The 16210-nt window shown below is 53.1% G+C and overlaps 1 protein-coding gene across 1 annotated transcript; it reads right to left on the bottom strand.

The window, feature by feature from the left end:
* Positions 1–855: 855 nt before the first annotated feature.
* LOC133054395 (cytochrome P450 2S1) lies at positions 856–15718 on the bottom strand. The gene is made up of 9 exons (XM_061139361.1): positions 15242–15718; positions 13853–14018; positions 11430–11579; positions 10490–10650; positions 10168–10347; positions 7716–7857; positions 6091–6278; positions 2288–2429; positions 856–2194 (listed from the first exon to the last, which is right to left on the bottom strand). The coding sequence occupies exons 1-9, from the start codon at positions 15416–15418 to the stop codon at positions 2013–2015; spliced, it is 1488 nt and encodes a 495-aa protein (XP_060995344.1). The 5' UTR covers positions 15419–15718; the 3' UTR covers positions 856–2012.
* Positions 15719–16210: the final 492 nt, after the last annotated feature.

The raw sequence follows: 16210 nt of genomic DNA, 5'->3' as shown, positions 1-16210 counted from the left end.
GTTCGATCCCTGGTCAGGGAAATAAGATCCTACATGCCATGGGGCAACTAAGCCCGCAATGGGGCAAGTAGGCTCAATTACTGAGCCTGTGAGCCACGACTAGAGAGAAGCCCGCGTACTGCAATGAAGAACTGGTGTGCCAAAATTAAGACCCAACACAGCCATAAATGTATAAATAAATGAATATTTTGAAAGGAAAAAAAATCATCAGGTTCAACATATTGACTTTATAAAAGAAAATAAGAAATGGAAAAAAAAAATGTTGGCAGGGGGAATGTCTTTTCCTATTAGGAATGTGTATTCAATTATTTTCTGAGATTGGCTTTAAAATCATCGTAAGAGAACAGCTGATGAAATAAAACTAGCAGGAAGTTGATGGCTTATCGAATGAGGCCGGGTCATGGGCCCACTGTCCTATTCTCTCTACTACTGTATATTTGAAAACTTCCTTACTAGATAGTTGACAAATAAAAAGATGCTTCTGGCTCCCTTGTGAAGGGAGGGAAAGGGTGACAGGAGAGGCCAGAGTGAAGGGTAGGGTTTGTGTTTCAGCATCTGCTTTCAGTTTGGGAGGGTGCCCAGGATGGTGGGCGGTCACCTTCGGGCTGTCCCAAACCGAGGTCCCCCCACCGCCCCAAGCCCCCCCTCCCAGTCCTGCAGTCCTGCCCCCTCCCCCCACCAGCCTCACCGGAAGCGAGGCCTGGGACAGCTCCCCTCCCCCACCACCTCCACATCTGCTACTGATGTCAACAGCCAGGGTAGGCGGGGGCCATGTTTTTCAGCTCCCGCCTAGCCTCGAGGGAGGGGCGGACCCCCATCCCCATCCCTTACTCACAATGATGGACACTGTCACACTCAGACTAGGCCCTGCCCCGGGGCCAGAAACAAACTTTTATTGCAAAACGGGGACCTTCCAAGTGGCAAGGATGTCAGACCTGGCCTCTTCCCCGACACGGGGAACTGGAATCTGGCTCTTTCCACAGGGTCTAGCTGGGACTGTGACGCAGAGTCGGGGCGGTGGGTCATTGTGTGTGCTGAGGGGGGTGGGGGAGCAGGAGAGGCTAGGGCTGCCTTGGAGGCTCAGTGGCAAAGAGCCTGCCTGTCCATGCCGGAGACATAAGAGACAGGGTTCGATCCCTGATATAAGCTGGCGTGTGCGCGCGCACGTGTGCTACCCTGGCCTGGGTGTCCACATGTGTCCAAGTTTACCTGGTCCCCAGGTTTGTGTGCACAATTGCACACTGGGGTGTGTCTGTATTTGGGAGCATTTGAGGATCAGGGTACCTGCAAAGGGGATGCCCTTGAGGGCTGAAGGTGCAGAGGAGGCCGCAACTGGGGCCCCGGAGGCTGTGTTGTGTCTTAGCAGGGAGATATCCAGCAGTTCCGCTGGTGTCACACACACGTGGGTTGGCTGTGTGGTTCGATGGTTGGGGGCCTGTGGATGGTGACAGTCTTATGCCTGGATAGTGGTAGGGTCACCGAGGGACATACCTCACTGAGGACATGTGTGTGGTGACATGACCCAGCCTGGGGTCTCTTCTCCAGGCTCCCAGAGACAGTGGCACCGGTAAATCTGATGCATTCAGAGGGCACATGGGCCACAAACACTGTGGCCATTGCTGTGAGTTGTGAAGGCAGCAGCTGAATGCCCACGTGTGGGCTGTGAGTCCAAGGTGGTTGTGCTGTGTGTTAACTTGGTGGGTTATCTGGGTACATGGTCGTGATTTCAGACAGACTGAATCTCTGTCTATAGAAAGCAGTGTGGCTTAGTTGCCTTGTGGTTCTCGTGGGTGTGTCTGGGTGCGTAGTTGTGTGGGCTGATGACCCTGCGGATGTGGAGGCTGAATATACGTGTGCGAATACACACCTACTCGGGTGTGAATGAGGCTGCCTGTGGTGTAGACGCGTGGCTCTGGAGACACAGCCAGGTCCATGCCCACCGTCGAGGCTGCCACCCTCCCAAGGCTCCCTCTGTCATCCGGTCCACACAGCTGGTGGGGGTGGGGTGCAGGTCAGCGGGGCCGGAATTGCAGCTGGAAGGCTTGGGGGATGTTGAAAAGGCCACTGATGGCCGGCTGGAGGCTCAGGGTGCCCGGCGGGCACGGGCCCTCCAGCGAGAAGGCCTGCAGGATGGCGGTGAACAGGAGGAAGAGTTCGGTCCGAGCCAGGCCCTCCCCGAGGCAGACGCGCTTACCTGGAGGGAAGAGAGAAGTGGCGCTGGGCCAGCCGTCCTCCCCGCCAGGCATATGGGGACAGGTGAGTGGGCAGGGGCGGGCCCAGAAGATACCTAAGGAGAAGGGCAGGAACGCCTCGTGCTTCTTGAACTTCAAGTCCGCGTCCAGGAATCGGCCTGGGTTGAACTCCTCGGGCTCTTCGAAGACCGCTGGGTCATGCAGGATGGAGCCAAGAAGGGGGAAGACCTCTGTGCCCTGTGGTGGTGGTGATAGTCGCTCAGTCGTGTCCCACTCTTTGGGATTCCATAGACTGGAGCCCGCCAGGCTCCTCCAGTCATGGAATTCTCCAGGCAAGAATACTGGAGTGGCATTATCAGAGAAATGCAAATCAAAACCACAATGAGGTACACACACACCAGTCAGGATGGCTGCTATCCAAAAGTCTACAAGCAATAAATGCTGGAGAGGGTGTGGAGAAAAGGGAACCCTCTTACACTGTTGGTGGGAATGCAAACTAGTACAGCCGCTATGGAGAACAGTGTGGAGATTTCTTAAAAAACTGGAAATAGAACTGCCATATGACCCAGCAATCCCACTTCTGGGCATACACACCGAGGAAACCAGATCTGAAAGAGACACGTACACCCCAATGTTCATCGCAGCACTGTTTATAATAGCCAGGACATGGAAGCAACCTAGATGCCCATCAGCAGACAAATGGATAAGGAAGCTGTGGTACATATACACCATGGAATATTACTCAGCCATTAGAAAGAATTCATTTGAATCAGTTCTAATGAGATGGATGAAACTGGAGCCCATTATACAGAGTGAAGCAAGCCAGAAAGATAAAGACCAATACAGTATACTAATGCATATATATGGAATTTAGAAAGATGGTAATGATAACCCTATATGCAGGACAGAAAAAGAGACACAGATGTACAGAACAGACTTTTGGACTCTGTGGGAGAAGGCGAGGGTGGGATGTTTTGAGAGAACAGCATAGAAACATGTATATTATCAAGGGTGAAACAGATCACCAGCCCAGGTTGGATCCATGAGACAAGTGCTTGGGGCTGGTGCACGAAGACCCAGAGGGATCGGGTGGAGAGGGAGGTGGGAGGGGGGATCGGGATGGGGAATACATGTAAATCCATGGTTGGTTCATGTCAATGTATGGCAAAAACCACTACAATATTGTAAAGTAATTAGCCTCCAACTAATAAAAATTAAAAAAAAAAAAAAAAAAAGAATACTGGAGTGGGTTGCCATTTCCTACTCCAAGGGAATCTTCCTGACCCAGGGATCGAACCTGGGATCGAATCTTCCTGACCCAGGGATCTCCCACACTGCAGGCAGATTCTTTACCATCTGAGCCACCAGGAGAGATCATAACAAAGCTACAAATATCCAGACTCCCCTGGTGGCCCAGTGGCTAAGAATTTGCCTTCCAACGCAGGGGACACTTGTTGGGGAACGAAGATCCCGCATGCCGAGGGGCAACTAAGCCTGTGCACGGCTGGAGAAGCCTATGTGCCGGAACAAAGACCCAGCACAGCGCCCCCCAGCCCCAGCCTCCCTCCAAAATTCTGGTCCTTAAGCTCTGGGAAAACAGTGGGAACATAAAAAAAATATAAAAAACACCCCAAACTACAAATATCCCTCACCCCTCAGGTTTTCAGTTCCTGAGGGCAGAGCGCAGCAGTCTGGAGTGTTGGGGAAACTGACCCACAAAACATGGCAGCATCATGTTTACTGAGTACTTTTACGGATCAGGCATCTTATTTAGTATTACATATATTACCTCATATATACTATATACACATATTATACTTACAAAGATACACAAACTCACTAAATCTTTTTAACAAGTCTGCAGGTGTGTGTGAGTGCTCGTATCTGACTCTTTGCAACCCCATGGACCATAGCCCGCCAGGCTCCTCTGTCCATGGGATTTTCCCGGCAAGAGTACTGGAGAGGGTTGTCACTTCCTTCTTCATTTAACAAGTCCAGGGAACAGTTATTAATATGATCTCTGTTTTAAAGATGGGGGACTTCCCTGGCAGTTCAATGGTTAGGACTCTGTGCTTCAACTGCAGGGGGTGTGGGTTCGATCCTTAGTCAGGGAACTATTAATAGTTGCAAGTTGCATAGCCAAAAAAAAAAAAAAAAAAAAAGATGGGAAAACAAAGTCTCAGAGATCTTAAGCAACTTGCTCGAGGCAACATCTGGACATGGCAATAGCAGAGCTTATTATTTTCACATTTGTTATTATACCTTGAGGGTACGCTGTGATTAAGCTGTGGCTGTCCTAAGCCACTTAGCTCAGAGTCCAGCTTTCTGCCTCTGTGGTCTTCTGGAGGTGAAGGGTGGGTGAGTGAGGGCTGTCCATGAAGGCTTCCCCCACTCAGGTTTGGGGAGAGGGGCAGCCCCTTCAACTGAGATCAGAGTCTCCATGTTCCCAAGACTATGGTGGAGGGTAAATGAAGGTCGGGAATTTGAGGAGGGGGTGAGGGACCTTCTTTATTAGGGATACTCGCTAATGGGGCTCTGAATTGGGAAGGTTGAGTGAGCACAGAGGAGAAGGTCATACTATCGCTGTTCAAAAAAGAAATAAAAAAAAGAAGAGAAAGACAGATAGCAATGGTTAAAGCATAAGCTTTGGGCTTAAATCCTACCCCTATTGCTCATAGGCTGGGTGAGCTTGGCAAATCTAACCTCTCAAGGCTGTTTCCTCATCTGTAAAGTGAGCATGATAAAGCTATAGTGTTGCTCTGAAGGTTAAATAATGTAATATGTGCAAATATTATGTGTGCAAATATAACAAGGTAATATGGGCAAAGCATTTAGAATAATGTCTGGCACAGAGCAGGTCTTTGATCACTGATGCCTGTAAATGCTGTTGCCATTATCGTAGTTGTTGTAATTGCAATGGTCATTGCTTTAGCAACAGTTGCTGCTGTGGGGTACTTAGGAGCCCCACTTCTTGCACAGCTCATTTGGTGTTCCAGTGTTTTTCTTTTTGGCCATAGCCACGTGGCATGTGGGACCTTACTTCCCCTACCAGGGATTGAACCTGTGCCCCCTGCATTTGAAGTTTAGGGGCCTTAACCACTGGACCACTGGGAAAGTCCCTCATTTGGTGTTTCACAAGCCTCATTTCACAGATTCCTTACAATTTCAAATTGATAATATTATTGTTTCCTATTTAGTAGAGAAGTAGACGGAGGTTCAGAGGGCGAAGTGATTTGCTCCAGGTCTCAACTAGAAAACAGCAGGACTGGATTCTAACTGCTTTGAGTTGGATTCTACAACCAACTCAAGGAGCAGCTTGCCAGAAAGACACTTACGGTTTCCAGGGAGATGTCGCTCCCTGGTGGTGCTAGCTGTGAGTTGCTCTCGAATGAAGGGGCAGGAACTGAGTGTGTAGGTGTGGAGGGAAGGAGAGCCTGATTGCGTTTGCAGGGAGGAGGGGGATGGGGACGGGGTGGAAGGGGGAGGCCTCTGTTGGCCCTCAATTCTCAACTTGCTCCCCTGCCTGTCACCTTATCTGATTGTCTCAGCCACAACTGGAAGGAGGCAGAATAGCGGGGCACAGAGGAGCCTGGTGCGCTGCAGTTTGTGGGGTCACAAAGTCAGACTCGACCAACAGCAAAGAATTAGGATCCAGTGGACACATGGGCAAGCAGGCTCAGAGACAGCGTCAAAATGCAAGAGCAAATGTACACAGAAGGAAACAGAGGGGCAGAGACAAGGTCAGAAAAAGAGAGGAAGATGTCACCCAGAGAGGAGAGAGAGAGAGGAGGAAGATGAAGACACAGAAAAACAGACCAAGATCCAGAGACAAAGACAGGAAGGGACCCAAGGCTCAGGGGAGAGACAGCCGCTGGGTCTGGCTGACCGGAAAACCTACCTGTGGTAGGGTGTACCCCCAGAAGCGGGTGGTCTTGGTGAGGGCTCGGGGTATTCCCATGGGTACCAGTGCCAGCAGCCGCTGCGCCTCATGCAGAACTGCATCCGTGTAGGGGAGGCGGGCTCGGTCCCCCAGGCTTGGCCCCTGGCCGGCCCCCAGCTCTCGCATCAGCTCCTCCTGCACGCGCTCTGCACGCAAGAAGAGGAGAGTTGGAGGTCAAAGGCTGGGTGGGGTCCTGTGATCTCCCCTTGGACGTCTTACCTTCTTCTTCTTTTTAAAACATTTATTTATTTATTTAGCTGTGCTGCCCGAATCTCAGTTTCTTGACCAGGGATTGAAGGCATGTGAAAGCATGGCATCCTAACCGCTGGACTGCCAGGGAACTCCCATCTGTTTGATCAGCTATGGTTAGGGGTGAGGCTGGCGGGCAGGGAGGGAGAGTCCTCTGTCCTGTGTGCTGGGCATCAGGTCTCTCTCCTTCCAGTTCCTGCAGCAATCCTGTGGTGGTGGTGGAGCCATTTCCCAGATAAGGACACTGAGGCCTGGTGAGCTGAAATCGCACCTGACTCCATTCCACCAAGGCCGCCAGGTTCCAGCTTCCCTGTCATCTCATCCCACTGGCTCGATGGCATTTGATGGAGTGGCCTGACCCTGAAATGACCCTGCAGTGCCTTGGGGCACATTCCCAGCCTTCCCTCACCAACACAGCTTCAGGTCTTGCCTGTGCTCTGATAACCCCGGTTTGTTTTTTATCTCCAGTTCTGACCCGGGTTGGATGCCTCCCCGTGGTGGTCCCAGGCTCCTCACTCTCAAACTGTCTCCAGATGGGGCTTCCCCAGTGGCTCGGCAGTAAAGAACCCGCCTGCCAATGTAGGAGACTCAAGTTCGGCCCCTGTGTTGGGAAGATCCCCTGGAAGAAGAAATGGCAACCTGCTCCGGTATTCTTGCCTGGGAAATTCCATGGACAGAGGAGCCTGGCGGGCTACAGTCTGCAAAGAGTTGGGCACAACTGAGCAATTGAGCATGCATACACGGCCTCAGCGTCTCCCCTGAAATAGCTCCTCATCCTTCTGCCCCCATCTCAGGGTGGCCTCACGGCTCCCCCATCCCCTGGCCAGAGCTGGGAGCCTGTCCCCGGACGCCTCCCTCCCTTGTCATCCTCTACCACCTGCCTACCAGGCCCGCTCTTCCCTCCTCACAGCCTGGCCCAGCCCTGTTCTCTCCCACCCAGGTCCCTGCCCTGGCTCCACCCTGTCCTCCTGGCATCCTCTTTCACACTCTACAACTTACTTCTTCATGACACACCAAAATATTTTTCCAAAATGCTAATTTAACCTTGCCTTCCCCTGCTCAACAGCCCTCCATGGCTCCCCATTGCTCAGGGTTAGGCATACAATGTACCACCAAGGGAGCAAGGCAGGAGACATCTCCTGCCTCCTTTCTCACTTCACTGTGCCTCAAGCTGCAGCCATCGGTCCCCAAACTTCCCGCTCTTCAGACACCCTGGATGTCTGGGCTCATTCTCATCTCCATGCCCTGGCTCAGACTGCCCACTCTCTTGAACATTCTTCTTCTCGAGCCCTCCCTCCTGTTCCCAGGGCCCGGCTGGTGGAGAAGGCTCCTACCTTGGACCTGAGGGTATTTCAGCAGGAGCAGCAGGGTGTATCGGATCGTGGTGCTGACGGTCACTGTCCCGGCAAACAGTAGATACACGACTGTCATCAGCAGGTTCTCATCGGTGAATTCTGTGTTTGGGTCTTGCTTCTCCTGGGAGAAACCAAGCAGAAGAACTCAGACGACACAGGCTGCAGGCAGTAGAGACCCAGCATAACCACGTTCAGGGTATAGTGCAGCAAGTTGAAAGCTTTGTCAGGGAGTTTAAATAAAATGTATGGGCAAGTCGGGTCTTGACATTAGTTCTGTTGGCTTGAAATGGTTTAAAAATGAAAGAGTGGCTACGATAAAAAAAAAAAACCCAAACAGAAAATGACAAGTGCTGATGAGGATGTGGAGAAACTGGAACCCCCATCACCAAGGGAACATATGAAAGGGTGCAGTTGGGACTTCCCTGGTGGCCCAGTGGTTAAGAATCTGACTGTCAATGCAGCGGACACGGGTTTGATCCCTGGTCTGGGAAGATCCCACATGCTCAGAACAACTAAGTCTGTTGCAACAACTCCTGAGCCCACACTCCTAAAGCCCATGCTCTGCAACAAGAGAAGCCACCGCAGTGAGAAGCCCATGTTCCACAAAGAAAAGTAGTCCCTGCACACCGCAACTAGAGAAAGCTCAAGTGCAGCAATGAAGACCAAGTGTAGCCGGAAAAAAAAAAAGCAGGGTGCAGCTATGATGGTAAACGGTATAGACTGCTGTACCTCAAAAGTTACAAACAGAATTACCGTGTGATCTAGCAATTCCACTTCTGGGGATTTATTGAAAAGAGCAGAAAGCAAGAAAAAAAATAGAAAGCAGGATCTCGAAGGACATTTGTACACCCATGTTCATCGCAGCATTATTCACACTAGCCAAAAGGTGGAAGTAATCCAAGTGTCCACTGATGGATGAATGGATAAAGAAAATGTGCTATATTCATATAATTCAGCCTTAATAAGGAGGGAAATCTTGTCATGAGGTACAGCAATAATGAATCCTGAGGACATTATGCTAAGTGAGATAAGCCGCAAAAGGACAAATACTGGTGGCTCAGATGGTAAAGCATCTGCCTGCAATGTGGGAGACCTGGGTTCAATCCCTGGGTCAGGAAGACCCCCTGGAGAAGGGAATGGCTACCCACTCCAGTATTTCTGCCTGGAAAACTGCATGGACAGAGGAGCCCTGCAGGCTATAGTCCATGGGGTCAGGAGTCGGACACAACTTAGCTACTAACACACACACATGAGGTGCCTAGAGTAGTCAAATTCATAGAGACAAAATGTAGAAGGGGGTGGCTGGGGGCTGGGGGAGGGAAGAAGGAGGACCTGTCTTTTAATGAGTACAGAATTTCAGTTTTACTGGTTGAAAAGAGTTTTGGCGATGGGTGGTGATGACATAATATCGAACACTACTAAACTGTACACTTCATTTTTTTTTTTTGACCATGCCACACGGTTTGTGGGCTCCTAGTTCCCTGACCAGGAAGTGAACCCAGGCCCTTGGCAGCAAAAGCATGGAGTCCCAACAGCTGGACCACCAGAGAATTTCCAAATTTTTTACATTTTAATTTTTTACAGAAGTCTAGTTGATGTATGTTTCCAGTAGACAGCAGAGTTATACAGAGATTCAGTTATACATAACTGAATCATACTATATATATTCTTTTTCAAACTCTTCCATTATAGGTTATTACAAGACATTAAATATACTTCCCTGTACTATACAGTAGGTCCTTGTTTATCCATTTTATATACAGCAGTATCTGTTCATTTCAAATATAATTAAATCTTTTTAATTAAAAAAATGAAAAGAAATGGGAATTCCCTGGCAGTTCAGTGGTTAGGGCTCCATACTTTCACTGCTGAGGGCCTGGGTTCAATTCCCAGTCAAGAACTAAGATCCCACAGACCATGCGGCATGGCCAAAAAAAAAAAAAAAAAAAAAAGTAGGGCCACAGAATTAAGAAAAAAATTCCTCTCAGTCCATAAGGCTGCATGTATTCAAAGACTGTGGCTCTGGGTATCTCCCCTGCTTGCAAAGTGTGTACAGTTAAAAAGTAGTTCTTTCCACAGGAGTCATCATAATGCAAATTTTCCCATATGCTAGTTGTTCTCACATAATTAATAAAGAGGACTTTATTAGTGTAGTTTGCTATTTCAAGGTTTCGTAAGTAAAGCATCGTAATTGATAGGAACTGTCCCGTGTAGGTGAGGGGACGTGACCATGAGGGTTGACAGCAGCGGGTCAGGGGGCTTGAGGCCTGGGCAGGGGGCTGAGGCTGGAGGGAGGAGAAGATGCAAGGGACTCAGACCCGCATTCACAGAGGGACTTGCAGAGAGAAAGAGGGAGGGTGACAGAGCATCCCAGCTACACCACTCGGGTGGGGGTTGGCCAGGAGGCCCCCCCAACCCTAACCTTCCCCACCTTTGCCATCTTCAGCAGGAAGGCGTCCACGAGATCGCGCGCGGGGCCTGAGGCGCCCAGGCTCCCCTCATGCTGCCGCACCTGCTGGGTGGCGAAGGCGGCCACGGTGCCCAAGTGGCCGAGGAGCTGCGTGTGGGGGCCCGGGAGGCGCTGTAGGAACCGGGAGAACATCTCGTAGGTCTGCGGGGAGAACGACAGCCATTTTCACGGGGGCCCTGCACCAGGGCAGAGGGGCAGGCCGACAGGGCGCTCTGGGGTTACCTGGAAGAGGCGGGCAGGAGCCTTTGGGGAAGGTGGCCGGAGAAGGGTCCCAGTCACTTACCTGGCCCCATGGGGAGCTGACCCCCACGGCGATGCCGCCAGCCGCTTGGACCACGGCCTGGAACTCCTCATTGTCGTAGGGGAGGCGGAGGTCGAAGACGAGGGAGCAGATGATGTTGCAGCTGGCCTGGGCCAGCAGCAGGGAGGGGTCAAATGGCCGTCCTGGGAAGGGAGGGCAGCGGGGAGGCTGTGATGGAGACAGGCACAGCGGAACTGACTTGGGCAGAGCTGGTCCACAGCGATGGAAGAGGGGCCCGCCACCACCGGGAAGAGACAGGCCCAGAGTGAGACAGAGACAGCAGAATGAGATAGAGACAGACAGGGAGACAGAGTCAGCGAGAGATGCTGAGAGAGACAGACTGGGAAAGGGAGTTAGACTTGGGGTCTTCCCTGGGGGTCCAGTGGCTGAGATTCTGCACTCTCACTGCAGGGGGCGAGGGTTCAATCCCTGATCAGAGAACTAGATCCCGCGTGCCACTCGGCTTGGCTTGGCCAGGGGGAAAAAGAGAGAGAGAGTTAGAGAGAGACAGACTTACAGGAGAGAATAACAAAAACAGAGAAAGGTGGCCCAGTGGGAAAGAATCCACCTGCCAGGGTGGGAGATGAAGGAGATGCGGGTTTGATCCCTGGGTCGGGAAGATCTATTAGAGGAGGACATGGCAACTTGCTCCAGTATTCTTGCCTGGAGAATCCCATGGATGGAGGAGTCTGCCGGGCTATAGTCCATGGGGTCACAAAGAGTCCGATATGATTGAGCGACTGAGCACACACAGAGAAAAAGAAGAGGCAGAAAGAGTGATGTGACAGTACCAGGGACACAGGCCCTCAGGGAGACAGCAGGACGGACGGAAGGTGGAGGAAGACAGAGGTGGAGTAGACAAAGTCCCCAGCCTGGCCCCCGAGGGAAGAAGTTCCTGCTGTAGGCAGGCCACCCTGCTGACCTTTTGTCCCCTGGAGCGCCTCCACCAGACATCGGGCCTCCACCTGGATCAGCTCCTCGCCTTCTCGCTTCCCCATGCCCAGGTCCCGCAGGGCCAGTGTGGTGAACTTCCTCAGCTGCCTCCATCGCTCCCCGTTGGAGAAGAACACGCCTGCACAGAAGGCTAGGCTCAAGGAGGGACCAGCCCTCCCCCTGATCCCCAGGACTCCTCCCTTCCTCCCAGGGAGGTGCCCTGTCCTGAGTCCATATGAGCCTAGTCCAGGCAGGAGGACTCAGGAGGTGCTCCATCAATGCCTAACCTTGCATCAGAGGCTGACCTCCTGGGGAATCATTAATGAGGATTATGCAGACTCCTCGTGTCTGGATAATTCACCAAGGTGAATGAAGATGTCTTCCTTTCTTCTGTCTATCCATCTTTTTATTCCTCTATTCACCCACCCTCCCATTTATCCTTCCTTCCTCTTCCTCTTTCTCCCTCCCTCCCACCCTTCTGTCCATCCATCTTAACATTTATGTAGGTCTTCTCAGCTGACCCTAGCGGTAAAGAACCTGTCTGCTAATCCATGACATATAAGAGAGGCGGGTTCGATCCCTGGGTTGGGAAGATCCCCTGGAGAAGAAAATGGCAATTCACTCCAGTATTCTTTCCTGGAGAATCCCATGGACAGAGGACAGAGGAGCCTGGCGGGCTACAGTCTATAGCATTCCAAAAAGTGGGACATGACTGAAGCGACTTAGCATGCATGCACGCATTGGGTCCCAGGCCCCAATGCCCCAAACAGGGAAGGAGGAGGAAGGAATTGCACTGTTTTCCTCTTTATCCAAAAGATTTGCTTTGGACAGAACCTTCCCTGTTCTGAGCTGTTTCCACTTGTAGAATGCCAGCCCACGGTGGCCTCCTGGATGCCTCCTTCTGGATGTCCCCTGCCCACCCATTCCTCCACTAGGGCCCCACACTGGCCTCATCATCTCTCCTTGGCTCAGCCACTGAGCATCCCATTCCCTGCCCAGAGTCCTGCATTCCCCTCCCGATCACTTCCCCCCACCCCACTCCATGGCCCCAGCCCTGGTCCAGTCCAAGCCTCTCTCTGGACTCCCACACAGGAACCAGAGGACCTTTCTAACTCTGACTCTACTCTTTTCCAGGAAAACCCAAAGTCTGGCTTGACTCAGGCTCTGCATGATCAGGCTCCGCAGACTTCTCCAGCTTTGTTCCTCATGCCTTTTCTCACTTCCTCAAAGGTGTCAGCATGTCCCCTCGGCCTCTGGCCCTGCTGTTCCCTTGCCTGGACCACTCACCTCTTCCTCCTCACTGAACTAACTCCACTCAGCCTTGAGGTCTCAGCTTAAATGTCACCTGCTCTAGGAAGCCTTCCCTGATTGCTTCCATTCTCCCCTCAACTCCCTCTGCTCCTGTGGCCAGTAAAGGCCCCCTCTGTCCTGCTTTCAGGAGTGTGCATGCATGCTCAGTCATGTTTGACTCTTTGCAACCCCATGGACTGTAGCCCTACAGGCTCCTCTGTCCATGAAATTTTCCAGGCAAGAATACTGGGTTGCCATTTCCTCCGCCAGGGCATCTTCCCAACCCAGGAATCAAACCTGAGTCTCTGGTGTCTCCTGTATTGGCAGGGGGGTTCTTTACCACTAGTGCCACCTGGCTTTAGAAATCTAGTCTCTCCCTCCTTTGTCTTCTCACACCGCTCATCACTCCCACAGTAAAACATGTCATTACATTTGTTACTGCTGTGTTCCCAGTACCCAGCCAGGTGTAATTAAAAGTTGTCAGTCGACGAATGCTTGCTTATCTCACCCCTGTGCTTTTGTAGGTGCTGGTCGCTCTGCCTGGAAAACCGTTCCCCTAATCCTATGAGTCTCAGCTCAGACTCCCCATCTTTCAGGAAGACCTCCTGGACAGGCTGGGCCAGGCACCTCCTCCAATTCCATCAGTCCCAGGGCTTCCCGCAGACCAGCCCTGACCTGTCTGGACTGTCACTATCTGGTGACAGTTCTGTCTCCTGACCTGTGCGCTCTGGGAGAGCAGGGCTGAGGCTGTTTATTTACTGCCGTGTTCCCTGGAGCACCCAGCACTGGCCTCCTGCTTTCAATCTTAACACAGAGACTCGTTTGTACATTTTGAGTGTTTGCCCACTAACTCCCAGTGTCTCAAACACTCTCCCTTTTCCTCCCAACCCTGCGGCTTCCCCAGGAGCAGTAATAACTCTATTACAACCAGATAACTAATGAGTGCTGATTTTGAGCAACCTTCAGTACCTTTAGGTAATAGGCACTGTTAGCATCCCATTTTACAAATGAGGAAACAGAGGCCTAGAGACCCTGAACCATGCACAGAAGGTCACAGGCCAATAAATGGTGGCAGGCTCTGAGTGAAGGGACCCAGCAGCCTCCAGCTCCCCTGTGACTCACCGTGGCTATCGAAGGTCCCGTCCAGTGTTGCCACCATCCCCCGCCCGCTGAACTCCTCGGCCTGGCCTCCCAGGGCCTCCTGCACAGCCTCGTGCCCGACCAGGACCACCACGCGCCGCCAGGGTCCCAGGTACACGGTGAACACCGGTCCGTACTTCTTACTCAGCTGGGAGCAGGGAGCGAGACACGTGAGTGATGGGGTCAGGCTGCTGCCTCTCAAAGTCTATGTGTCTCCATCGTGGCCCCTTGTCTCTGAATGAACCACCTAGGAGGACCCCTTCTGCTTCTGCCTCACCGCAAATGGAAATAGTCCCTTTGGGAGATTCAGTTCTTGTTTTGTACCAGGCCCCCAGCCCCCTGCCCCCAAAAGCTCTCCTTTTCCAACTCCGTCACCCAACACATGCTCTGGTCCCCATCCCCTTACCCTGCAGAGCCCTAACTTCTGACGCCAGGACGACCCAAGACCCACCATCACTCCCACAATTCAGACATATAGCGGCAAAAATGGGCACGGGATGATAACGGTGGGTTTCCTTAATCCCCGCCCTCCCCCAAAAAACTAACCACCCCTTTGAGTCACTGCTAAATCCTCAAATTCTGGGGGCAGATATCACCAAGCACCAGCACCATCTCTCTCCAAACAAGACCGCTACCCGCCCTGCCTTGTATGGAGGACCCCAGAATGGGGAACCTCTGGCCTTTCTTCACTTCCCCCCGCCCCGACCCTGAAAAGGTTGGGGCCACTTCAGCCTTCTTTCTCTCCCTCCTTTCTCCTTCCCAGGAGCTTCCGGCTCCCTCCTAACTGAGTTCCACGTACCCCGCCCCCAGGCCCGTATCCCCAGCAGTCTGGGCAGACAGATTCCTGGAATCCTCCAGCCTCTGCCTCCACCTCCAACTCCCCCGCGTGAGGGGCGGGGTGGGTGGGCTGGGGTGGGGTGGGACACCTTCTTTTTACTCTCTGCTCCCTCCGCAGGAGACTCACCTGTATCTCCCCGCTACCTCTCCCAGTGGGACAAGCCACCACGGTCTCTTCTGCTTGAGGACTCTTGTCTCAGCTCCGGTTCCCTGCACCCCGCTCCAACCTTCCTAGGATCTTCCCAGTCTCTCTAACCCGGGACCCCTGCCACTCTGGATCCTGCTTCCGACCCCTCACACCCTCCCCAGGATTCTCTGCCTCTCCTAGCGCCATCCCCACCCTAGCCTCCTTTCTCACCATCACTCCCTCAACTCTCTCAGCCCGGGACCCCTACGCCCACCCCATCCCGGGGCATCCGTAGCCCCTTCGCCTGCATCCTCTAGGATACCCGAGGGCCTCTCTGCGTGGTCTCCCGTCTTGGGGTCCCCTCCCAAGCCCTCTCCTCTAGCCGGGACGTCCGCGCGGCCGCTCACCCGCAGGAGCCCCGGGTAGAGCGCCCCCGGCCGGAGCTGCAGGAGGTTGCCCAGCAGCGGCAGCGGCGTGGGCCCCGGGGGCAGGTGGCCTCGGGCCCGGGTCGCAGGCAGCACCAGCGTCACCACCAGGAGCAGCAGCAGCAGCAGCAGCAGCGCCCAGGTGCCCGCCGCCTCCATCTCTGCAGGTTGGCGGCTTCTCCGGTTCTCAGACGCCCCACGCGGCCTGGCCCGTCGGGGGCGGGTGCGGGGCGGCTCCCTCCTTCCCCGCTGGAATCCAGCCGAGAGAGGCGGGGCCGGAGACTCTCCAGTGGAGTGCGGGTGGGATTCTCTCCCCGCCGCCGGATTTCTTTCTCCCAGACGACCGCCGCCGCCTGGTGTCGGGGACACACACTCCCCAACGGTAGTCTCCCAGGTCCCCCAGGTTCGAGGTGGCGGAGACCGCTCCCCGCGCCCCAGGTAGGGCGTGGACCCACGGGAGGAACCTGCATGCCGGAGACTTTGGCCGCCTCCTGGAGGCCACACCCCAGTGCCTGGCGGCGACCCCGCGCCTCCCTCCCCAGCTCCTGCCTCCTTCCTCACTGTAATCTGGGTGTGTGTGCTCGGGTGCGGGCGTGTGTGGTGGGTCTGAGCCGGTTTCCTCCCGCATCTTACATCTTCCCCATGAACTAGGAGGGGAGACGGGACCTTTAACAATGTGTAAATACATAACCAACAAGGACCTACTGTATAGCACAGGCAACTATGCTCAATATCTTTTAATAACCTGTAATGGAAAGGAATCTGAAAAAGAAAAAAAAATACACGTGTACATATATATTTGGGCTTCCCTGGTGGCTCAGCCAGTAAATATTCCGCCTGCAAGGAGAGCTGAGGGAGACCTGGGTTTGATCCCTGGGTCGGGAAGATCCCCTGGAAGAGGGCATGGCAACGCACTCCAGTAGTCTTGCCTGGGAAATCCCATGGACAGAG

This window comes from Dama dama, chromosome 4 (genome assembly GCF_033118175.1).
Source record: "Dama dama isolate Ldn47 chromosome 4, ASM3311817v1, whole genome shotgun sequence".
In the NCBI taxonomy this organism is placed as follows: Eukaryota; Metazoa; Chordata; class Mammalia; order Artiodactyla; family Cervidae; genus Dama; species Dama dama.
This window is presented reverse-complemented; position numbering and strand designations above follow the sequence as displayed.

What these genes read in the sequence shown, in the direction of transcription:
- LOC133054395 (XM_061139361.1), bottom strand. Translation starts at nt 15,418, where the DNA reads ATGGAGGCGGCGGGCACCTGGGCGCTGCTGCTGCTGCTGCTGCTGCTC. An exon ending in TCAGCTCCCCATGGGGCCAG is followed by an intron (nt 10,348 to 10,489) that starts GTAAGTGACTGG and finishes TTCTCCCCGCAG; the next exon opens with ACCTACGAGATGTTCTCCCG. An exon ending in GTTCCTGCCCTTCTCCTTAG is followed by an intron (nt 2,195 to 2,287) that starts GTATCTTCTGGG and finishes TCTTCCCTCCAG; the next exon opens with GTAAGCGCGTCTGCCTCGGG.